This window comes from Monodelphis domestica, chromosome 7, assembly GCF_027887165.1.
Source record: "Monodelphis domestica isolate mMonDom1 chromosome 7, mMonDom1.pri, whole genome shotgun sequence".
NCBI lineage: Eukaryota > Metazoa > Chordata > Mammalia > Didelphimorphia > Didelphidae > Monodelphis > Monodelphis domestica.
In genome coordinates this window covers 136,805,585-136,831,238 of record NC_077233.1, presented here as the reverse complement: position 1 = coordinate 136,831,238, position 25,654 = coordinate 136,805,585, and the positions used below count along the sequence as shown (strand labels likewise).

The window sequence follows — 25,654 nt, the reverse complement described above, 5'->3', positions numbered from 1 at the left end:
GAAGATCCTGGCCTGTTTGATTGACTCCACTTGTGAGATTTGGTGTTGGGGAAACTTATTGTTTTAGCTTAGATAAGTTAGGTTAATATAGGTTTATAGAAATTAGACAGTTAAGATTAATTGTAATAAATCTCCTTACCCCTTTTCCTTCTTCCCTTTCCTCAAAAAATAAACCTGATTTTAATATGTTTCCTTCTTGTTCATTCCCCTACCACTACAACACTTGCTAGCTTCTCACCTAGTACTAAGTTGGGTGTTCAATCTTTTGTTGATTCATTGTAAAAGTAGACAAAGGAGAGTTACTCCTGACTTCACAATCTAAGTAGGGGTACTTAAGTTAGTGTTAACTCAAAATAGACAAAGGGAATAAAGGATTCCTTTTCACAAGTGCAAACTCAGAGAGAACAAAGAATTCCTTTTTACAGGTGCTAGTGAAGACTTTGTGAGTCCTTTGGACAGCAAGGAGAACAAATAACTCAAGAAATTAATTCAGACTATTCACTGGAAGGACAAACACTTAAAACTAAAGCTTAATACTTTGGCCATAAAAATGAGAAGACAGTACTCATTGAAAAAGACTTTGACATTGAAAAAAATTGAAGGCAAATGAAGGGGACAACAGAGGATAAGATGGATAAGGTCATGGAACAATGAGCATAAGCTTGGACAGATTTCAGGAGATAATGGAAGATAGAGGGGCCTAGTGTGCTCTTGTCCATAGGGTCAAAAAGAATCAGACATGACTGACTGAATGAAAAACAACAGCCTCCTTGAAATCATTTTGCATTACTTGCATGCAGTTTATATTTATATACCTATGTATTTTGATATATATTCTGCCACACATTAAAATGTAAACTTAAAAAAAATTGTTTTTTCATGTTACATTACAAAGATTTATTCAAAGGTGCATGACCGCAAAGCCAGGCTATATACAATGGACATTTGGGAGCTAAGGGGATAATTGACAAGAGAACGTGTCAATTATCTTTTTCTTCCTTCCTTCTCTCCCTCCCTCCCTCCCTCTTTTCCTCCCTTTCTTCCTTCCTTCCTTCCTTCCTTCCTTCCTTCCTTCCTTCCTTCCTTCCTTCCTCCCTTCCTTCCTTCCTTCCTTCCTTCCTTCCTTCCTTCCTTCCTTCCTTCCTTCCTCCCTCCCTCCCTCTCTCTTCCTCCCTCCCTCTCTTCCTCCCTCCCTCTCTTCCTCCCTCCCTCCCTCTCTTCCTTCCTTCCTTCCTTCCTTCTTTCCTTCCTTCCTTCCTTCCTTCCTTCCTTCCTTCCTTCCTTCCTTCCTTCCTTCCTTCCTTCCTTCCTTCCTTCCTTCCTTCCTTCCTTCCTTCCTTCCTTCCTTCCTTCCTTCCTTTTAAAATTGTAATCAGAATGTAAACCTTTTAAAGGCAGGTCTATTCTTTTTCTTTTTTATATTCCCAAGACCTTATACATAGTAGCCCCTTAATGTTAGTTGAATTGAATTGTTAAATCAACTGCCAAGGAATACAAAGGGAGGCAACTGGGTAGCTCAGTGGATTGAGAGCCAGGCCCAGAGATGGGAAGTCCTGGGTTCAAATTTGACTTCAGGCACTTCCCTGGGCTAGTCATTTAACCTCCATTGCCTTATCTCTCTTCTGCCTTGGAACCAATAGACAGTATTGATTCCAAGATGGAAGGTAAGGATTTACAAAAAAAGGAGCAAAAAATAGACCTTCCCATCCTGTACCTCAGACATGCCATCTTAGTCCTCTTTTTACATCTCTCCCATTCTTTCCTTCTATCCTTGATTTCTGATTTTAATGAACTACCTATCTCCACAGCATCATGAGCAGTAAAGCAAAGGGTCCAAAACTTACCAATAGAAGACAAATAATTCTTGATTGTTACACATTTCATATCACTCCTGACCGTCTAACAAAAAAACAAAAGAACATTTTCTTCTTGTCATGGACAACTTGATTTCCTCATCAAATAGAGGACTAAGACTCAAGAGTTAAAGAAACCAGCTGATCCTTCCTTCATAACACCTTTTTGTCTTGCTATCTCAGAAAATATGAACCATAAATAGGTTCTCTGAGTCCTTAGAGGAGTCTACTGAGTCACCAAAATAACCTTCTATGTTGTCTCTTTTTTTGTTGTTTGCTTATTTGCCTGCCTTATTTTCCCCCTTTAGTTTAAAAAACTATTAATGTTGGGCTTTGTAACTGTGGTGAAGGGAGTATTGTTCCAAGCTTCAGGTTCCTTATGTAGCTGCCTTCAGAGTTGGCACAGGGCATCTTTCTGCTTTCAGTTCTTCCAAGGTGGTATAATGTAAGGAGAGATGTACTTAATATTCTCCTGGCCTGTGCCCTGGTCTGTGAGCAACCCCAAGCACTCTTTTATCCCTTGACTGTGGCCAGGGTCTCCTGTTCCCTGTGACTGCAACAGCTGGTATATGCTGGTGCTTCTCTTCACCTTGTTCCTGCACCTCTGGGCTGTGACCTGGTTCTGCATATGGGCAATGCAACAATAGTCTTGCACCCAGGGCCAGAAAAGAGACCCCTGTAATCTCCTTCTGAGCAGTTGTCTGATCTCCCTTAGCATCTGTGGATGAGAAGTCCCGAAGCTTTGTCTGATGCTTCAGTTGTGCCCAAGGCCAGTTGCCTAGGTAAGACCTGCCCTGATGCTCTATGTTCTACCTTGATGCATTAGATTCCTCATGCCAGCCTTCTAAGTTGTTTTGGGTTGAAAAATTATATCATATTGTCTTTTCATGGGTTATGCTGCTCCAGAATTTGAGGCATTATTTTATTGCTTTTTGGAGGGTAATTTAGTAGATATCAGATGGATCCCTGTACCTTTCTCACCATCTCAGCCCCCTTTTTAGGACTGAGATATAAACTGAGATATAAATCGTTTCTAATTCAGTGGCTATTGTTGAGTTTTCCAAGTTTGTGGGCATATTGATTGCAGCACTTTAAGAGCATAAATAGCTCAATTGGAATTCCATCACTTTCACTAGCCTTATTTTTAGCAATGCTTCTTAAGGTCCACTTGGCTTTATTCTCCAGGATGTATAGCTCTAGGTCAGTAATCACACCATTATGGCTATTGATGATGTAAAGATTTTTCTTTGAATAGTTCTTCTGTATATTCTTGCTACCTCTTCTATTTCCATTAAGTTCCTACAAATTTTGTCTTTTATCCTATTCATTTTTGCATAAAATATTTCCTTTATATCTCTAATTTCCTTGAAGTGATCTCTTATCTTTTGAATTCTATTGTTTTCTTTATTTCTTTGCATTGCTTATTTAAGAAAATCTTATTTCTCCTTGAATTGGAATTTCTCCTTGAACCTGGAATTTTTCATTTGGTTGGGTATATCTTTCCTTTCCTCCTTTCTCTATTGCTTTCCTTCTCTCTTCTGTTATTTGAAAAGTCTCATCAGAAAGCCAATTTGTTTTTTTGCTCTTGTTTTTCTTTGGAATATTTTTTTGTTGTCAACTCCTGTATAACATTGCAAAGCTCTGTCTATAGCTTTTTGGACACATCTGCAACTTTCAGCTTTGGTCCAACTTCCTGATTCTTTCTAGAGCTACTTGTAGTTGTTCTCTGTTCTTTCCCAGTAGTGTGTCAGACACTTTTTGACCTGAGGTGCTCATGTTCTGAAATAATTTTAATACTGTCCATGGGGTTTCCTTGACAAAGACATTGGAGTGATTTGCCATTTCCTTCTCCTATGAATCACCTTTTGTCAAGAGGGAATCTGGAAAGGTTCTTCTGAAGGAAGTAACATCTCACCAATGCTTTGAAGTTAGGGATTAGTGGAAGGTAAGGAGGCAATGCTTTCAACCTGCTCTGAATATATCTAGCAGGCCAGTCTAATTAGAATATCAGATGTATAAAGGGAGGTAATATTGAGGTGGGTTAAAATGTTCCACAAAACCTACCAGGTAGTTGTAAACAATCAAAAGAACATTGAAACAATAACTAGTTGATTAGCATGGGGCTACTTTTCATATAAATCTAAGGGTTGCTTAGATTTATACTTATAAGAAAACTCCTCATATTAATCTTTAAACATAACCTAGGTCCTTGGTTGGGGTGTCTGAACAGCAAGTATAGATGGTTCAGTTCCCATTCATACCTGACTAGGTTGAAACAATGCTGTTTGTATAATTGCTCTCCTTTGGAGTCTGTGCAGAATCAGGCAAATCTAATTTGAAGTTGCCCCAGGGTGCTTTACATACCATTAGCATCTCATTTACACTGCTGCTTTCACCCCCAGTAGGCCAAGAGAGTGAATCATATAGGTAAAGAAAGCCAACTGGACCAATGTGAACCATAGGTAAAGTGACTTCAGTTTCTTGGAAACACAGGGCAACAACTGCCCAAACGACTCCTTCTTTAGTAACTAATAAAGAGGGGTGGGGGTGGGGGGAAGCATTTCTAAAAACTTCTCAGAGTCCTTTCCATTGCCATGATCTTTCCACTGTCAGTTCTTGTTGTCTCCATGCCTTCCCATCAATAGAGCCATTCCACTGTCTTCCTCCTCTCAACAAAGCTTGCTCTCTGGCTATGGAGATTGCTCGTGTCATTAATTCTTTGGACAAGATCCCAATCTTGCCCACCACATCAATAAGTAATACTGTTGGAAAGATATGCCAGAGCCATGCTATTCTGAGGAGTTTGTATTACAAGGCTGTGCTGAAACCAGCTTCTATATATCAAAGAGAGCCACTGTTAAATTTGCCATTGTTAAATTTTTGGCATGATTATTTACACTAGGCAGACTGCAAATTTCAAGGACTGATTTATTGTTTTGTTGCTTGTCTAGGCTTAAGGAAATTATAATTATAATGTTCGTAATGCAGGTTAAACATAAAAGTGTGTCAGAGAGCAGATTGTGAAACATTTACTAGTAATATTTTAGAGGTAAACTAAGAGCCATGCAGAGACCGGGGAACCGAAGAGTAGAGGACTGTTTCGATCAGATTCCTGTTTAAAGAACAGCATTTAGGGGCTTGGAGGATGATTTGGAGTGTACAGACTAGGTCAATTAGTAGTTGAGAAAGGGATTAGATCCTGAACTAGAGTGGTGGCTGTGTGAGCCGAGGGCAGGAGATGGAGGAGAAAATTATCGTAGAGGTAGAATTCACCATAACTTGGCAATGGATTGTATGTAGCAGGAAGAAAACAGGACGACTGCAAAGTTGCAGAACTTGGGTAGTTTTCAAATGAGTTGTCCTGGGAGGATTACTGTCCCTACCCGTGCCCTCCAGTAAGATCCCATAACTGCAGGGTTAACGCGGGGTATAATTTATCAGGTAAGCACAGGCACATATACTTAAGAAGGGATGAGGGAAGGGGCGGGGCTTCGAGTCCCGTGGGTTCCAAAGCTTTAGCGGGCTGGTTGTGGAGTCACGTGACATCAGCGGAAGCCGTTAGATAGCATTGTAGGCCAGCATTGGCTAGGCTGTCCTGGTACACCTCTGAACGTTGGTTGGGTCCCTTGGGCATGGAGCTGAATTGTTAAGGATCCGTGTATCATCAGAGCTAGGGTCGGGTCTGGAGGAGCCTCCTAGGGCCTTGGCTCCCCTAGGCCTGGCCTTGTCAGTCGGCTCTCTGGCTCATCTCGGTTCCTCCTTTTGATGACCTGGAGTATTTTATCTAGGTTAGTGGGGCCCCCCTGCAGTTGACCCCACCCCCCCAAAACCCCAGTCGCCCAGGTCGGCCTTATTCCTCCCAGGCACATGCACCCAGCCTCTCCAGCTCTGGCTGTATGCTCCTGTGAATCTTGCTCTCTCTTTTCTGATGTTTGAGAAAGGACATTCAGTTATTTCATAAAAGGGAGGAATTTGGATTCCATATATGGAAAACGTTACCAGCACTAATGTCCCTAGTCACGGATAAACTCATCCCCAGCGGATCCACGGATAGATTACTTGTTTTAATTCCATATATATAACTTACAGGTAAAGACTTTTATCAGACATATTTGATAGCCTTGAGTTTTAAAATGTAATGGAATCAGGAAATGAACCCAGTTAATTTGTGGGGAAAGCATAAAATAGTGTTTATAAAATATCAGTGATGTCTCAATGTGGCATTGACATAACCTTAGTTCTTAAAGACTGGCATCAGAACAAACTTTAGCAGGTCACAGGATCTCAAATTTGGATCTGGAAGAGACCTTAGAGGTCATATAGTTAAACGCCAACATTTTCCATAAGAAAAGACTAAGAGACCAAGGGACAAACAGATATAAGTGGGTGAGGTAAGATCTGAACCCAGGTCTTCTTCAAATCCAATACTCTTTCCTCTAATCTATATTGGAAATCCTTATTTGTGTACTAGCCTGTGATCACTTTTATTTGAGTTCAAGAATAGAGGACTGTCATCCCTAAATATGTAAAGAATCAGTCTTTGCCAGTGGATTGAATTCTTTTGGGCATAGCAACCAACCCAAGGTGTATCTACCAAGATGTGTAAAGATTGCATTTTGCATCAATAAAAGGACCATGAGTCCTAAGAAAAATTCATTTTTCTGTTGCAAGTGATCGGGTTTCACATTTCTTACTGATGAATTCAATAATAGCTATGCTATGCATTGGGACAAAGATAAAATGAGAGTTCCTTTTCTCCAGGAGCTCACATTTTAGTGGCCAGAAACAGTATGTATACAACAGAAAAGTAAACATAAATAAACACAAGTTAATGTGAAGAAGGCTAGTGTTCTAGCAAGTGAAAGAAAGAAATTCTTATGGAAGAGGTAAGATCCAGCTTCATTCTTTGAAGGAAATGAAGAGAAAATATATTCCAGTCATGGGTCTAGAGATCTTATACAGAATCCTTAGCAATTTGTGGCCAACTTAATGGTGATTGGAATAGGATGATGCAGTCCTATGGAATGCTTAGAATTTGGGAATTGCTTGTTGAGACTTATTCTGGAAAAAATATTTAATATTATAATTAATGAGGGCAAGATGAACTTATTACCTTGAAGAATTCAGTAACAGAGGCTTGGGTAATGAATGACAATATTTCTTCTAGAATTAAGAAAAGAAAAATTGATTTTGGTGTTGACAATTCTTATTTCAACAAAGAGATTTAATGGAGCTCTTAGAATACAAAATATACACTTAACTTAAAAAAACTATACACTTAACTTAAAAAAACTACATTAAAATATTTTAAGTCTAAAAATCATAGGTCTAGAAAAAAATTATATGGTTTTGTAGTCTTTTAAAACTTTTTGTTAAACTTTGCTTCAGCTTCCTGATTTCCTTTCTAGTATAGAAAAACGATCACCAAAACACAGAGATTTAGCAAAAGGAATTATCTGTTCCTGACCTGACCATTCTATTTCTTTGTTTTCAAAAGTCATTTTAGTAGAAGAGTTCTATCTTGTTTCAAATTTAATATGCAATAGTTTCTTCAAGTTAACTTTCAATATCAAGGAATAGATATAAGTGGAAGTAAATAACAGGAGTCTATAAATCTAGAGTGTGTGATGAAATCTGGGAATCTGAACATGTGAACCAAGCCAGGGTTTTGTTATTCAAGGAAAAGGCATGCAAAGAGATCATCATTACATTAAAAACTAGGACATAGGGGAAAAGGATGAGTGGGACCATGAAGGACTCTTACTAAAGATCACAAGAGCACATTTTTTTTTAATAGTAAATCATAGTCAAGAAAACCAAATCTCATTCTATGGATCTACACAGACATTAAAATACCATAATTTATTTGGTATTATTTCCCAGATGATGAGCACCCCATTTTCCAGTTCTTTGCCACAATAAAAAGCACTGCTATAAATATTCTTGAATATATAAGCCTTCTTTCCTTATCTTTGATTTTCTTTTTTGTAGGAGGCAAAGCTCTTGGTCATAGAACAGCTGATGTTTGTCATGTAGCTCACTCCTCACTCTGAGGCCCCCCCCAAGATTGTTCCCTATAAAATCACTGATGTATGCATTTCCTTGCTGATTTATTATCCTATAGAATCTTTGTCTAAAGCTCAATGAGGTATATAGAATGCATTGTAACCTTAAAACCATTCTGTTTAATCATTACTTTTGTAAGGAATTAAATTTTATGGTTAGATTAAATATATGAGAATTTGTTTTTAAACCTTTATCTTCCATCTTGGAATCAATACTGTGTATTGGTTCCAAGGCAGAAGAGTGGTAAAGGCTAGGCAATGGGGGTTAAGTGACTTGCCCAGGCTCACACAGCTGGAAAGTATCTGAGGTCAGATTTGAACCTAGGACTTCCCATTTCTTGGTCCGGCTCTTAATCCACTGAGCCACCGAGCAGCTGCCTACTAAATATATGAGAATTTTAAGATGATACCGTGGTCGCCAGTTTTCAAATTAATACACCTCAAGTCAAAATGACTTTTAGTAGCTTTTATTTATAAAAAAAGGTAGAGAGAATGAAAGTAGAGAAATGAAAAAAGAAGATGGAGAACATACCTTTAACTGTGTATGTGAAAGCTTTTGAGAAATCCCCAGCTTGTTTAGTCCGCACTATAAAGTAGAAGCTATACTTAATAAACCTTGCCTTGAAAGCTATCAGCTTCTCAGTCTTACTGATCCCTGCTGTATTCGCATCATCCTTCTTATCACCTTTCGAGGACCTCTGATCACCATTGGGCTGAGTTTGACACTTTTTGTTACAAGTCTAGTAGTAGTACTATTGTTGGGTTACAATATGAATTGTTTAATGACTTTTTGGGCATAGTTGCAAATTACTTTCTGGAGTTGGCTATACCAAAAGCACATTAATGTATTTGTTTTTCCACATCCCCTCGAGCAATTGTTGTTTTACTTATTTGTCATTTTTGCCAATCTGATTGGCTTGAGGTAGATCTTCACATTTGTTTTAATATGCATTTCTCTTGTAATCTGAACCATTTTTTGTGTAGTTGTTGATAGTCTGTGTTTCTTATTTCGAGAACTAGTTGTTCATATTCTTTGGTCATTTATCAATTATGGAATAATTTGTTATTTGATATTTGAATCAGTTCCCTATATATCTTAGCTATCAGAGTTTATTAGAGGAACTTATTACAAATATTTAATCCCAGTTAATTGTTTGTCTTCTAATTTTAATTACACTAATTTTGTTTGTATTAAAGTTTTTCAGTTTTATGTAATCATGTTTTTAAAATGTTATTGCTTTTTGTTTCTCTTCTAGATTATTCTTCTTTTTTGTGTTTTTGGATTTCTGATCAGTAACATTCTCTTTTGAGTCTTTGATGAAATGTGTCACCATACATTTTCTCCCTTCTAATGATTTCTGCTGTGTAGGCCATAAATTCTTCTTCCTTCTATTTATCTTATAGACCATTCAAGTCTAAAACAGCTTTGGTTTCTTGCTTAGGTAAGAATCCACAAGATCCTCTAGCTCAGGGGTCCCCAAACTATGGCCCGCAGGCTACATGAGGCCCCCTGAAGCCATTTATCTGGCCCTCACTGCACTTCTGGAAGGGGCACCTCTTTCATTGGTGATCAGTGAGAGGAGTACTGTATGTGGCAAGGATGAAAAGCTTGGCATCGCTCACATACAATACTACTTCCATTGGCATAATCCTTTGTGTGGCGCCTTGTTCTGAGAGAAGGAGGCGCTGAGCAAAGGATTATGTGGCTGCACAATGGAAGACATAAGCATGGTGAGCAGCGATCTGGGGGAGGGGATTCTGCACTGTGTATACTGCTGCCTGGTATAGTAGTGGTGGTGATGGGCCTATTCAAGGTGTGACAGGCCCATCACAGCCATCGCTGCAGCCTTCGCTATCCCAGACAGAGGTATACAGATTTGTTCATAGGTTTTTGTTTTTTTTAATAGTTTGGCCCTCCAGTGGTCTGAGGGACAGTGAACTGGCCCCCTGTGTAGAAAGTTTGGGGACTCCTACTCTAGCTCTTCAAGGGTTGACTAACTTTCCTTTATCTTGCTGTATATATTGATAGATGTCTAAACTCTTTCCCCTGACCTGAATACCATTTCCCTTTCTGTTATTAATATTGTTTCTGTTGTTCTGTCTCTTTATGATCAAAGTCTTTAATTGAGTTTTCTTCCTCCTGAGTTTTTGGGTAATTTCTGCATTTAAAAAAATTTATTTTCCCTTATTGCTCACTTTCTCATTCCTTCCCCATTGAGGGCTGTTTCCTTAGGGGCTAGATCTTAAAGTTGTCTCAGTTGTACCACATACTGGACAATAATTTAGGTTTCTTCCTCTTGTGATTTTTTGGGGTTAAAGAACTGGACCTATTTGGATGCTGGGATTTTCCTCTCGGCTTTGTGCTTTGACATATAGTTTCCCCCCACCTCTGCCTATATATCACCTGTTCTATTTCCTTGTGATCAGAGTATTTAATTGAGTTTTCTTTCTTCTGAGATTTTTGGTTGGTTTTAGTTGTTTGTTACTTTCCTTCCCATTCAGCTTTCTGACTTCTTCCCTTTTGATGATTATTTTTATGGGAGTGGGATCCCAGATCTATCTCAAAGTCCTCCCACACTGGACAATTCATGATTCAATAGTCTAGGACTCTACATATTTTGGTTTTGGGAGGAATAGAACTGGTCTCAGGGGGATGCTAGACATTTTCCCTCAAGCTCAGTATTGTGCCTTATAACTTTCCTCCTCCTTTGCCTACTTGTCCTATCCCATTTCCCCTTGTTTTTATGTTCTCTGACTGAATTCTAGAGTGCTACTGCTTCTGCTAGGGTCATGTTCCTCATTGCTATCATAGCTTAGTAAATTTCTGCTGGACCTTAGTGTCAGGTGGTCCTAAGGGGTCCTGACAAACATTTGGGGTTCCTGAAGGGGTTAGGAGAATGAAATGTGGGGAGAAGGATGCCATATGTCAGGAGGGTCAATGAAGTTGGTATTAATCAGAGGCAAGGTTTATTGATCACAGCTAGTATTTTATAGAGAAAATTATGTAGGCAAAGGGATTAGGTAAACCTTTTACATGGATAATGGTTAGGAATGATTTACAATCTTAGTACAATGACTTAGTTTACCTCACCAAAACTTAGAGTTTTCTATAGGATAAGTCAATATGTCAATGTGTAACCATCTAGTCCAGATTCTCAGGGAAATGTTTGGCTTCAGTGGGTAGAACAAGGACAATCAGTTGTTGCCAAGTATAGGAGGAGTTTTGGTGGTCTCATGTGATGCCTAGGCTGCGTGACTGATTCTGGCCAGATCATGGCTTTAATTTTACTGGGGCCTACTCTCACTATTGGGGACTACACCTTAGGGCACTGGGTAAAGAGGATGGGATTTGATATGTAGAGTTGAGTTCTGTTGTAAGCACATGGGCCAACTCATATAACCCAGCTGTTGGAAGCATGGCGGCTGGTAAGGTATTGAATTTGTGTATTAAGGATTAGGATTAGCTTTTTCTATTACATATTCACTGAGTTTTTACTTTTGGGTTCTTGGTGTCTTGGGTTGCAGAGACAATTTTATTTTTGGAGCATAATTGCTTTATTTTCAGAGCATAATTCCTATCTTAGGTCATGAGTTTGTGAGGATCAGAGAAAATGTGTGTTCCTCCATATTTTTGGTTACCAGATCTAGAAGTCAATTTTAAGTAATCATAATTATTCATTGTATTTCTTACAATACAATGTTGTTGGATCCAGCTAGTCAGTTTCTGAGTTCAGATTTGAACCCAGGATCTCTCTTCTCTAGGCTTGGCTCGCAGATCCTATGTAATGCATAATTTGTGATTTTTATCTTTGTATAGTGGGCCATAAATGTTTTCATTGACTCACTGGTCAGTACAATATAACCTCAGGGTGGTGACTCCAAAGCTAAATGGATTAAATAACACAGGGCAGGGTCTCAGAAGGTTTAGTGGTCAGCAGATTGGAGGAGTTGGCCAGGGTGGATGATGGCCAGATGGTATATGAAGTATATTTTGGGGCTAGCTCAAAACAATGGGCTATGTATGTTTATACTGACTGTCTCACCAATTGCAATAGCAAAATTCTAGGGTAATGTTTCCACATCTGAGTGGATTAAGTCACCCAGGACATAGTTGTAGAGGAAATCATTGCCAAGGGGGTCTAGTGGGGGTGGGGATGTCCAGTTAGGATGTGAAACATGGTTTGGGGTCTGGGACTGGCTAGATATAAATTAGCCATATATATTTTCACTAGTTGACTCATGGCCCTAGGTTTGTTCTAACTTTCTCACTTTACCCTTGAAGAATTTGGGCTCATAGAAGTTAGGTGCTTTAGTTATAGAAATAGTAAATAAGGGGAGTAGAATTTGAACCCAAGTCCTTTGGTCCAAATCCAGTCATTTTCCCACTATACCCTTGCCTATAAGAAGCTCACATTTGACAAAAGAACAGTTGATACATGCAAAATATTGGCTTAAAAATCCTGTAAATAGTCTTTTTTTCCTGTTTGTGTTTTTTAACTTCAGGCTGAGAAATAATCAGAAAAGAGAATAAAGACAACACATAGGATTAAAAAGATCTCTATTATATTGACTGCTTCTCTCCCTCTTGCCTCTCTTAGCAAAAAATATTTACATTTAAATATTTTTGTTAAATATATGACTTTTATTTTTCTTTGGCTCCTATGTAGTGGTAAACTGCTCCTCAAAACAGAAGAATGTCCATGAGAAAGCAGTTTCAACTTCTTCTCTGGAAAAATTATATTCTAAAGGTAGGTATATGATGTGTCTGTCAAAAAATGTGGGGCTTTGGGAGAGACTAGTCATCTAAAAGAATTTTTGAAAATGTTGCTCAAAGAAATAAAACACAAGAACAAAAAAGCCTGATTAGCAAATGTAAAGTTTTCTAAATGGATGGTGTATCTGCATGTGTGTGTGTGTGTGTATATATACATATATACACACACATATATGCATACATACATATATAATCATCTGTAATTTTTAATGAAAATGTCTTTGATGGTGAATTTACTTTTTACAGAAAAGATATTGGAGCCCTTCCACATGACTATCATTTCAGTTCTAATTTTTCCTTTTTTGATCATAATTTAGTGATCCTAGAGAAGAACCCTTTCATATGTTTTTTATTTGGGGCTGTTTTAATTTAACATGAAACTTTCTATTTTTTTTTTTTTAGAAACGCAAGATCCTATCAAGCCTCTTGGAAATCTTACTGCCACTGGTATTTTCTGTAGTTTTAATTTCACTTCGTTTGAGGAGTAAACCAGTAAATGTGGATGCTATAAAATATCATCCTATTATTCTTGATGATCTACCCAGTAGTTTCATGGAAAGGTTTCCACCAGGTTTATTTATCCTAGCTTATATCCCTAAGAACGATGGTGTTTTGAAGACAATTGCTGAGAATATGGTAAAGCCCTTCAAGTTTCGATTACTAGGTGAGATTTTGGGGAGAAAAAGAGCCTTTTTGTAAAGTATTTAAAAGTTGTTTTCTGGGGGCAGTTAGGTAGCTCGGTGAATTGAGAGTCAGACTCAGAGATAGGAAGTTCTGGATTCAAATATGACCTTAGACACTTCCTAGCTGGGTGACCCTGGGTAAGTCACTTAACCCCCATTGCCTAGTCCTTACCACTCTTCTGCCTTGGGATCAATACACAATATTGATTCCAAGACAGAAGGTAAGGGTTTAGGAAAAAAAAAAGTTGTTTTCTAATTTTTAAATGTGTTTTATCCTGGACCTTTAATCTGATATAAGGTTTTAATCTCATTACCTCAAATATATATATATGTGTGTGTGTGTGTGTATGTACACATATATAAATTATGAAATTGAAAGTATAGAAACAAAATTAAGCTAAAATAATTTAAGAGTCTTGAGATCAAAGCAATGCCATATGTTTTGAGGCCAGCATGCAATTATCAACAAGTTATGATAATTTATTAGTAATGATTAGAAATTAGTTCTATTTTATTATTATTTTTTTTGAATATACTTTCTTCTTACTCTCTGGTAAGATTCCTAGCTTTCTTTCTTTTTAAACATTATTTTATTTGGTCATTTTCAAAGTAGTTCTATTTTATTAGTAGTATCCCACAGTAGATTGTCTTTATGAAATCTTCATATAAGTAATTTACAAAACTGTGAAGATAAACATTCTGTGAGAAAAGTTAATTTTTATACTTATTGTTAGGAACATAGAACACATTTTCCCATAGTGAAGAAAACATGTATAAATGGTTAGATTTTTCAGGTTAGTTCAAAGAATGTTAATAATAAGTTAATTTTGTGGGTCAGCAAAAGAAGACCATTAATACTAACATAATTGCTTACACCCATATTACACCCATAACATACACCATACTTTCCTTATACTAGGCCTGAGAGTGCCAGAGTACAAGTGCTATTTACTCTTTTCATCCCTATGTTGTCAGGAAGTAAGTAAAGGGACATGACTAGTGATGACACTAGTAGCATGAATTCAGGCTTTCTCATTCCAAATCCAATTTTGTCTCTCATTTCACAGGTTCTCAAATCTCTTCTATTTTGGGGATTTCTCCAAAATTTCATACATCTTATCATTCCCAGAGTTCTGGTTAATTTGAGTGCATGAATAAAAAGTTGAAATCCCTTACACCAAACTGCTCAGAAACCTATCTTAATTGGCTAATATCCTTACCCTTGATTTGTTCCATCTACAAAGTAGACCAAGGTTGGAATTACATATGTCTTTTTATGAAATGCTTTTTGGACATCCTTCCATGAAAGCAAAACTTTTTCCTCTAGTATAAACATCATTACTTGGTGGAGATACTCCAGTTGCATTATATATATGAGAATTGAAACATAGACTAAGAGGACTCCATGATGAAGGAGCAACAGTATAAACAGGGCTTGTAGACTTTAAGCTCTTAGACTATTTACCTGGTGACAAAGTCTATATAAAGAACTTCCAATGAACTAATGGAATTCAACCTGCTTGGGGAAGTTCATTTCAAGTGCTATTGACTATCCCAACAGCTATCAAGATTGGGGAAAAGACTCTTGGATTCATTGTTTACTTGTAAAACAGTGCCATATTCTGATACATGATACCCTTTTTATTCTGGATAATCCTTTTAATTACACTTATAACACCATATTATTACAAAAACACACACCATAGTAACAGAACTGTTGAAGGATGTGGACATATGGGTGTATGGCTTACCTTTATTCTACTACTCATTGCAGCTCTCATACTTGGGTTGATTTATTGTTCAGACAGAAACACAAGACTTCCTCCTGCCCTTATTGTTGCTTTATTACCTACCATTATTACTATATATTGCTTACCATTTGTTTGTCCCAATTCTTATGTATGTTGTAGATTAGGACTCAATAAATAAAAGTTTCCTTTCATTGTGGTCCTAATAGTTTAGTATGTTATCCAGATATTGATCCAGGTGGCATGATGGTTTATGATACTTCTTTTTGGAGACCTCAACAGAGGCCTATAAGTGTAGCAGTTAAAAATTAGTTTCTCTGCTAGAAGTATTATATTTTATGAGGTTTATTAAAGATTAAGAATTTAAGAAAAAACAAGTAAGAAATCACGTGCCTAGGAGGGCTGAAAGGCCCATTCAGTTTCACTTACATCATGAGAGATGCATCTGCTTGGAAGCAGAAGTAGGAAGAGAGATCAGTAGGCTTTTATAGCCAGTTAAATAGAAATTTTGATCTCACCCAGGTGAGGATCTCAGTGAGATTACAAAGCATTCTGGGAAGTGGCTAAGGACTTCTGGGGATTGAAGTCTAGGGTTCAAATCTCCATTTTTACATTTCCCTGAATGATCCTCTTTGGGGAAAAAAATCTTTTTTCCCCAAAAAGGATCATGAAAACATAATCAACTTAAGGATTACAATAATTTGAGGATAAGAGAAAAAAAACCAAAACCAATAATCGCTAGACGTATTGACAAAAAGCCAGTTAGGGGGCAGTCCCCTTTGGCATGAAAGTATACATACAAATAAATGTTCAATCAACCACACCCAAAGTTCATTCTTGATCTTGTGCAGCTTGTGGTCTGGAGGCTTCTTCATGGTGTCTTCAACAGTTCAGTTTCTGGATTCAGAGAGGTATCATCTTTCTTTACCTAAAATTCTTCTTAAAAGGAATTTAAACTTTGCAATTTAAATAATAATATTTTTTACATTTCCCCATCTTGAGGGTGATTGAAAAATATAGGACCACTTAGGGATGCATGGCTGAGGTATGAGGTATATGAATCAATTGGCAAGAGAAATTAAAAAGACATCAGAAAAATCCAAATAAAAAAGAAAATTACTGGATGAAACTATAGACTATCAAAGTCTTATGTGTAAAATTTAAGTGAAGGAAAAATAAATCTATAACAGGTCCTTGAATCAGGGCCCAATTAAAATGATTTAAGCAATGATGCATTTACCCAGTCAGTAGCCAGGACTATAGAAAGTTACCACATTATGAAAGACAAAAAAGGGACCAGATTATAGGAGCCAGGTAGGAGCCAAGGTTTGGGATACTCATCTGAAAGTATTTTCAGAGTGAGTGTGAGTGTTCGGAGTGAGGCCTATGTTGTAACAAATGTTAAACATAGCAACCTCGAGTCTTCACACTAGGTTCAAGACCTTTGTATTGGCTTAGAGGTGCATTAATCCATCCTGGGTTGGTTTAACTTTGGCCCTATGCAATGAAATGATATCTTGTTCTGGAATCAGACAGAATTATTAAATAAAGTCCCATAATTTTTTAAAACAATTTTTAAAACATTTTTATAGTCTCAAGCTTTTTGACATTACATCAACATTATAGCAATATATCTTAAACTTATATTACTGCTAAATTAAAAAGTTAAAGAAAATCTTAATGCTGGTGACATGTGCTTCAAATATAAAAAGGAGAGAAAAAATAAAATAAAAAACCTGAAATAGTATATTGCACATGCAAGAAAAATATAATAAAAGAGTTTTAAAAATAATTCAAAAATGTATCTCATAATCATTGACACACTGTGTCAGCTAAGAAAATATAGAAATCAAGGCTTTCTCACCAAAAATGAGATTTGTTTCTTCTTCATATCTGGCCATGATCCACTGTGAGTATAAGCAAATGAATTGAACAAGGTAACATTTTTCATTTTTAAAGGACAGTAGTACAAATGTGTAGGAATCTGTATCTCCCAAATTCTCAATAGCCCAATTAATTACAATAGCTAACAAACACACTATCATATTTCACATAAGTTGCTGTATGACATTTTAAAAAACCTATGAACTGATTGATATTTGTCACAATTTTTACAAATATAGAAAATCTTTCAACCTTGGTAAAAATATTTTTAAACAAAGTAAAACTTATTTTGGGTTTAGAACATTATCAAGAAATCTAGATATCATTCTGGTGGAAGTAAAGTGGTGAGCTGAAGAGTTATAAATGAGAGGTGCTCCTTTTTTGGAAGCTTATTTAGGGGTACAAATGCCCTGAGATTAACTACCCAACTTCCATTCACATATTTAGAAATGTGGGAAGGTTGGAGATTATAAAATGTATTTCACTTCAGCTGTTAAAGTGGGCCTTACCTCGTGGTAGGGGCAGGCAAAAATGACCAGAGATTGGTAAAAATTTTCTAAAAATCATGTCTAAAAAACCCTTAAAATCAATGGAGATATTTAGCACAGTAAATTTTCCAAAGGTTGTTATAGCAATTTTTCTGATGGAGTCCATCTATCCTCTATGTGACAATTTACAAAGTCAAAAATAGAAAGGCTGTTTTTTATATGGGATTACTCAATGTTTGTTCAGTATGGTCATAGGGGAAAAGCAACAGAATATAACAGTAGTTAAAGCTAAGTACATTAAAATGAACAGTATAACATAATAATATTGAATGCAGTGATATATAAACTTAAAATCACAAAGTTAAATCATAAACAAAACAAACAGTAAAATGCAATAGAATACAGAGATTTTTATAAAACAGTGGAGTCTGAAATTCCTTAAAATATAACCTCCAGTCTTTCTAAAGTTCCTTGGTTTTTTATCCATTTAGATGCCTATTGTCAGAAGGCAGATTGGTAATGGTTAGGCAATGGAGGTTAAATGGCCTGACTGGGGCCACACTGCCAGGAAGTCTCTGAGGCCAGATTTTAACCCAGGACTTCCCGTCTCTAGGCCTGGTTCTTAGTTCACTGAGCCACTGAGCTGCCTCCTCAAATTTTGCTAAAGAGTTGCCAGGAACTGAATTTTTCCCCTGGTACGCAGGTGAAGTAGATAAAATTATCAATATAGTTAAAAGATATCCTTTTAAATACCCCATTGCTTGTAAGTTCCTGTTTGGAAAAGTCTCTTCCTTCTTTCCCTTTCTTTCTCCCCTTCTGTGATCCACCCCCGTTTTTTTGTTACCAGCTGGTTTTTGATCCTGAAGAAATTGGGTCTGCTACCCAATTTAGCTGGGCCAGGTCAGTGAGAGAGAGACCACCGGGGTGGGCAGGGCCAGGGCCAGGACAGCAATGCAGGCAAGCAGGGAACCAGGTGAGTGGCAATCTGGGTCAAACAACAAATAGGTCTCGAGCAGATGGCTGCAGGCAGGAACACAGGCAGGCAGGAAGGAACCCGAAATATGTGCTGGGAGCCAGGCCAGTGGGAAGGGCTCAAGAAAGTCCAAATTGGATGGCTGCAGGCCAGAGCTGATCGAGACAATTTTCTAAAAAAGCATCTTGGAGAAACGTGGCTTAGAAAAAACAAACAAACTAGGCACTAGCTATTAAAGGCTGATCAGTAAAGAAAAGAATCAGAAGATTGAGAGTTTTTCGTTTTTCTGACGTGGTAAGACAAACTGTTAAGATTAAAATCGCCAAACTGTGGCAGGTAAAGATTAGTTTCTCTCTAGAAGTATTATATTTCATGAGGTTCTGGAGATTGAAGTCCAGGATTCAAATCTCCATTTTTTACATAAGGCAGATATCTTTTTACATCTTTTATTCCTAGTACCTTTTTCCTTCTTGCAACAGTTGTTAGTACTGCCACTCCTTCCATAGGATCAGATTATGCAGATGAATCCACCTTAGGAAATATGATTGCTGTCACTTTGATAAACCTAATCTCTATATGACCATTGAAGTGTTGATAAGTTTAATTATTCCATTACTTACAAATAGTAGTTTTTACTTTGTCATTTTGCTTATTTAAAGGAAATCGAGGAATGCCCTTCTCATACATGGGTTCTGACACTACCACTTGCAGTTGCTATTTTGCAGTCTTTGATTGGAATGTCTTATTGATATGGAATGTATAAGCATAGAACAAAAATTCTAGACCTTGCCAGAATCCAGATTTTTTAGAAATTGGGCTGCCAAATGCCTTTTTCACCTTTTGTTTTTACTACCTGTGAGATCACAAATGATACATGGAACTTGACTTAGAGTCTAACTCTTTAGCTCAAGTGATTATGAAATTTTATTTTCTAAGGAACAACAACCAAAAATTCTGAGATACTGGCTTCTGGGAAAGAATATCAACTTATTGATTAGGCTGGTATCAGCCAATAAATTAGGTGGTCTCTTAGTGATCAAAGGCTCACAAATCCCCCTGGCCCAGGTCCATAAATGCAATTCAGTAACTCATTATTTGGCCCCTTCCTTGGGCATTCCAAGACACCAAGACATCTTTAATTATTAAATAGTAAATTAGGAGATGTTTCATAAAAACTCTCAAGCCTTCCCTGTCCCTTAAATGATGGCAGACAGTCTTGCAGCAAGATGAGCTCCTTTATCTTCCTTATCTATTAACCAGTCTTTATGGGTGGGGTTGGGGGAGGGGGGAACATTCCTTGGAATTGTTAAAAATGAAGGAAATGTGTACTGTGATAATTAAAATGTTTGGGAGCAAAGGAATATATATATATATATCAATTATGACCACTTAAATATGTTTTCTACTGTGTCTTGGTTTTATATAAATATAAGTTGGTCGCCAGGGAATATATTCCCAATTTATGAATATGCCCAAGCCAACTGGGTTTTATAGAGAAATTTAATTTATAATACACTGATTAATCAATAGAAAAAGAGAGAAAGTAAGAAAGGAATAAGAATGAATAAATCAGTCAGTTGGTTTTATCACTCACCCAAGATCTCTCTAGGTAAGGCTTCTCATGCCAACTTCAGGCTCCACCTTCAAGAGAGCCTCCTTTCAAGAAATGTTTCCAGAGAATTCTCCTCCTTCAGAGCCAGCCTTCTCTCCTGGTCCTCCCACAGAGCATCCTCCTCAGTCCTCCTTCAGAGCCACCTCGCTCAGAACAAAACCTCCTCCCTCTCTCCTCAGACCCCGCTATCTTTAAGGAAACCATCTAAGTTCCCTCCCCTCAGTTCTCACATCTACCAGTCATTGTCGATGTCTCCCCTGTGCCAATGGTGGTTCTAGTTTAACCCAGGACCGCCCAGAGGTCTGTGGCTTTGCACATGTCTGTTGCAGGTCATATTCTCAAATAATTAAATCTTGATCCTTTGCTGCAGCCCTTCCTAAATCCTGTTACTCTGAGTAGGGTGGAGATTGGAAGTTCCAAGATCTGGTTCTGTCATTCCAAGTATCTCTATTGTATCAATTCTAAAATCAATCATGACTCAAAGAACTTCCTGTTCTATGCTTAAGCATAGGTCAAAGCCCTTTCCATTGTTCAGCAAAAGGTTTCTGTCCTAAAGCAGTTCCAAGTAGGGAGGAGAAGGATCCTCCCATGACAAGGGGGTTCACATTCCAAGAGTTCTTACTATCAGTAGGAAATTTTTTCCAAGGATGAAACTTTCCAATGGTGAAATTTCCAACATTCACAAGTGTGACATGGAAATCACTTTAAAAGACTGATATATATTAAATTAAGGTCGCCAAGGAATTCAGCTATGTAATTCCTAAATGAAAACTCAAGTCAGCAGTCAATCTTTTATGGAGTTTAATTACAATAGGAGGAAGAAAGGAATTAGAGATAGAGAGAGAGAAAAAGGGAGAGAAGGGAATAGGGCTTAAATACCCCTTCTGTTTAGGCTGGGCCAAAAAGGCCCAAGCCCTTAGATAGCTGGGGCAAAGAAAAGAGATCAGTCCCTATTACTCACGTGACCAAAATGGAGAAACAGTCTCAGAGGCCCCCACCTTCAGCTTCCTTCAGAGCAAGCTTCTCAGAGCACACTCCCACCACCCAGACAAACTCCTCCACCACCACCTCCGACTCTTCAGCCCCCCCTATCCTTAAGGAAACCATCCAAGTTCCCTCCCCTTAGTCCTCACATCTACCAATCACCTGTCCATCAATTTCCCTGTGCCAATGGAGGCTTTAGCTTAACCCAGGACCGCCCAGAGGTCTTCTGGCTTTGCACATGTCTGTTGAACGTCATATTTTCAAATAATTAAATCTTTGATCCTTTGCTACAGCCCTTTCTAAATCCTGTTAACCTGAGTAGGGTAGAGATTGGAATAATTAAATTTTGATCTAGGCTGCAGCCCTTACTCAATCCTGTTAGGACTGAATAGGGTGGAGATTGATTCCAAGTATCTCCATTGTATCAATTCTAAAATCAATCATGACTCAAAGAAATTCCTGTTCTATGCTTAAGCATAGGTCAAAGTCCTTTCTATTGTTCAGCAAAAAGTTTCTGTCCTAAAGTAATCTTAAGAAGGGAAGAGAAGGAACCTCCCATGCCAATGGGGTTCACATTCCAATAGTCAAGACCCACTATCAATAGGAAATTTTTCAAGTATGAAATTTCCCAATGGTGAAATTTCCAACATTTATAAGTCTAAGAAATTTTGAGGTTTACAATCCCCCCTGATGATCATTGGGAGACTAGTCTCCCCATTGATCATTTAACATAATCATTTTGTAGTTCTAAATTCACTTCTAACTAAAGATATACACAATATTCAATTTTCTAAGAGAAATTAGAATAGTGAGAGAGGAAATAGAAAAGAAAAGAAAGCAAAGCCAATGTTTTGCTAGGCGCATTGACAGAAAGCCAAATTAGGGGCAGTCCCTTTTGGCATAAATGTGTACAGTTACAATAAATGTTCAATCAAAAGTTCAGTCCAATCAATCACATCCAAAGTTCATTCTTGATCTTCTTGATGAAGTGTAGGTTTTCGGCATCTTTCTGCAACAGTTCATTCTCTGGATATAAAAGTTTCAAGCTTCTTTCTTGAAGATCTTTTCTCGAACAAAATCAAAATCTTTGAATTTTTTTTTTATAAAAGTAAAATCTTAAACAAAATTCTTGGATTTTTATAAAAATACAATCTCAAACAAAAAAAAATTCAAAAATTCTTAGATTTTAAATTAAAATACACAAGTCTAAGAAATTTCAAGGTTTACAGGACAAAGGCCAGAGAACTGATTTGAGCCTCTAATTCAAAACTTAGATATAGAAATAATTCAATATATATTAAAAATAAATCCTTTTGGTCCCCCCGTGATTCTTATTGAGACTTCCTCAGTTTTCCCTACGAGTTACCTCAAATATGGTACTTATACATTTCAGGACTGACTCACTAGAATACATAAGAACCTAAAGGTATGCATGGGTGTTTCTTAATATGATGCCCAAAACTGATTGATAGATGCTTGGACAAGGGCCATTCCCCCTCTGGCATAAGGGTCTTACAAGCAAAATAAAATAATGGTGCATAGGGAAGACATGAAAGAGATAAGTAACTTAACCCCCATTATCCAGTCTGTTATATCCAAGGACACAGAGTCTAATGATGCAGCTGTCTGATTTCTGGACACATCTTCTATTGCTGTCATTTCCCCTTTTTTAAGGCTTTTTGGAATCATACTTGTCCTCAGAGCCACAATTTATGTGGCAGATCTCCTTTTCTGGGTTCCAGGCCTTGGTAACAGTTTTCTCTAAAATTTATTGAAAAATAGATCTTAATACAACTTAATACAGTTACTAAAATTTTGCATTGCCAATAGCTAGGTCATATAGATGTAATGACTGTAATCTTATTAATATAAAGGATATTCAATTATAAATCTCTGTGCTAGTGAATTTGCATTTCCCATATTTCTTACCAGTAACAAGACTGAAAGGAAAAGAATCTATGAGGATCTAACCATTAGAATCAGCTTTTCTCATTAAAAAATTTGATATGTACCCAATTTCTATAGCTTAATATTAGAACATGCTCAATGCTTTTATATCCTGTTAGGAACAATATTTGACATAAATATACATATAATATATATGATTAAAAAACATAACTGTAATTATTTACTCAAGTTATTCATTTTAATATTCTTAGTCCTACCTTAGGATGAGATTCTGCTAAGGATCTTATCCTATACATGAGCACATAGATGACAACATTTTCTACAAAAATGTGGCATATATACATAAGCTTGACGACTACATAAATGAATTTACTCAAAAGGTATTTTACCTTTTTGGTATAACAATAGGCTTGGGATAAGATTTGTAAAAAGGGTAGACAAACACATTGTATCAAGTTAATTATCTAAAGTAAAATATGTTCAGTAACCAACCCTGCTCAAATAACCTAGATAAACAGCCACATAGACTACTGCTCTTAGGTTTTCTTCCAAACCTTTGTGTAATTTCCTTACATTACTGAATATATCCTATTAAAAAATGTGATTCCTACAGCAAATAACAAATCTCAAGCAGAATTCGATGTATCTAAAGGTAACAAAAGATAAACTGTAAAATTCTTTAAGTAATTGTATAAAAATCCTTTGACACTAAATAGAAAATTTTTCTTCTGTAACTTCATTAAATAGAGGAATTATATCTTATTTTTACTTGCTCTCATATCATTATATGATTGTCTAATTATTCTTATACCATTTTGAGATATTTGAAGGGTCTTAAATAATTAATGACAGACAATAAGACCAAATACTTATCTACTTAGTTGTGCTAGGAATATTAAAGGAATAGTTTAGATTTTACAAATTGGTTGGCATCAATGTATTTAAGTCTTAGTCTATTAGATTTAATATTGTGTTCATTTCACTGATCACTGAAAAAGAGGGACATGGCCATGGTAAGGGAAAATAGACCCTTAATTTGATGTAAATTCCAAGAGAGAGTCTTAGAGATAGCTAATTGAATTGACAAAAATTCCATGAGCCAGACTCAAGATCAGCTTGGTAGGAATATTTTCTATTCAAGAGGAAATGTCATACCAAGGAAGTCAAGGCAGGAGAATCCTACCACAACCAAAGCCCTCTCCCAGCTCCTTCTTTGAGACAGAACTCCACTGAAAGTCACAGAGATGGCGCCATGAATTATTGGCTCAATAGCACATGTTGAGGATAACTGGAATCAGACTCAGAATAATATCAGTTACAGTTTCATAAAGTTACAAATAGTAACTTAAATTTTAATTTCTTACTTTGTATTACAATAATAAAGTTTTACCAGGCCTTAAAATCATGCTCACTCTTTCTTTTAGAGGGTATGAAACCTGGTATGAAATCTATTACTAGAAAAATCAAGGAAGTAATTATGTTTTGGAATTCCACATAGCCAATGAACATATGATATCTTTCTCAAAATTCCAGAAAGATATTGGCCAAATGCTAGTAATCTCTAGAAGATATATAGACATTTAGTTCCAGATTATAATTCTACTGTAGAAACAACTTCATAATTCACAATAAAACAATTCTAAAAGATAAATTCTTTTTTTTAAAACCCTTACCTTCCATCTTGGAGTCAAAACTGTGTATTGGCCCCAAGGCAGAAGAGTGGTAAGGGTTAGGCAATGGGGGTTAAGTGACTTGCCCAGGGTCACACAGCTGGGAAGTGTCTGAGGTCTGATTTGAACTCAGGACCTCCCATCTCTAGGCCTGGCTCTCAATCCACTGAACCACCCAGCTTCCCCCTAAAAGATAAATTCTTAATTACTCTCCCATTTGATAATTATTCTTCCTCTAATCAGAGAGTAATTATAATGGAAAAGGGAATGAGAATTTAACTTTTTGTTATTGTTCTTGAGCAAACAAGGAGATTAAATAGATCTCTTAAATGTTCTCCTTAAAAATATAACCAATTAAATATTTGATGAGTTTTAATATTGATGTGTGATGTATCTAAGATCAACAAATTGTTTTATGACTTCCATAAAGAATAACTGAATTACTTCAGAATAAAACTTAATGCCTCAAAATTAGACTTAGAATTAGAATAAAAATTCAGAACGATATTACATGTGACCAACAGATTTAATGAAACAATATCACAATTTTACAAATGTATATGTATAATTTTTGTTTACCTTTGTTTAAGATAGGATTTTGATAAGGGAAACATGAGGAAAAAACATATAAAAATCTACTTTATTATTTTGGAAGGGAAAGGAACAAGGGCTTAGGGATTTACTTATGCTTATTCTTATTAAAAAAAACTAACTAAGTATGCTAACTAGGTTACTAAACTACAAGCACTTAACAAAATATCCAAATATCACAGCAGGGGTCTAAAACCAGTTAGAGCCAGGCTCTGTTGTTGTTAGATGTCCAAGTCCTGATGTCCAAGTGAGACTGAATGCTGCCAGCAGCTAGATACAGGAACATTTCCTCAGTTCAACACAGGGACAATCCTCTTGATACTTTCCTCTTGACTTCCTCAGGAGATCAGCAGAAAAGTCCATTGGGGGCAAGATGGGAGTCTTCGCAGATCTTCCAGCTCAGGCTCCCATATGACCCTTG

General features: G+C 36.8%; 1 protein-coding gene across 6 annotated transcripts in view; it reads left to right on the top strand.

Annotated features, from left to right (window-relative positions):
- Window positions 1-5,395: 5,395 nt before the first annotated feature.
- Window positions 5,396-25,654, top strand: part of LOC100013411 (phospholipid-transporting ATPase ABCA3-like) — a 436,423-nt gene continuing 416,164 nt past the window's right edge. For 5 of the 6 annotated variants that reach the window (XM_056805572.1, XM_056805570.1, XM_056805568.1 and 2 more), the window contains exons 1-3: window positions 5,396-5,641; window positions 12,586-12,666; window positions 13,095-13,356. In XM_056805572.1, coding sequence (XP_056661550.1) covers window positions 12,613-12,666; window positions 13,095-13,356 — 316 coding nt within the window. In that variant the 5' untranslated portion in view covers window positions 5,396-5,641; window positions 12,586-12,612. Of the gene's footprint in view, window positions 5,642-5,673; window positions 5,943-12,585; window positions 12,667-13,094; window positions 13,357-25,654 lie in introns of those variants that run through there. The other variant, XM_056805565.1, reaches the window with a different exon arrangement.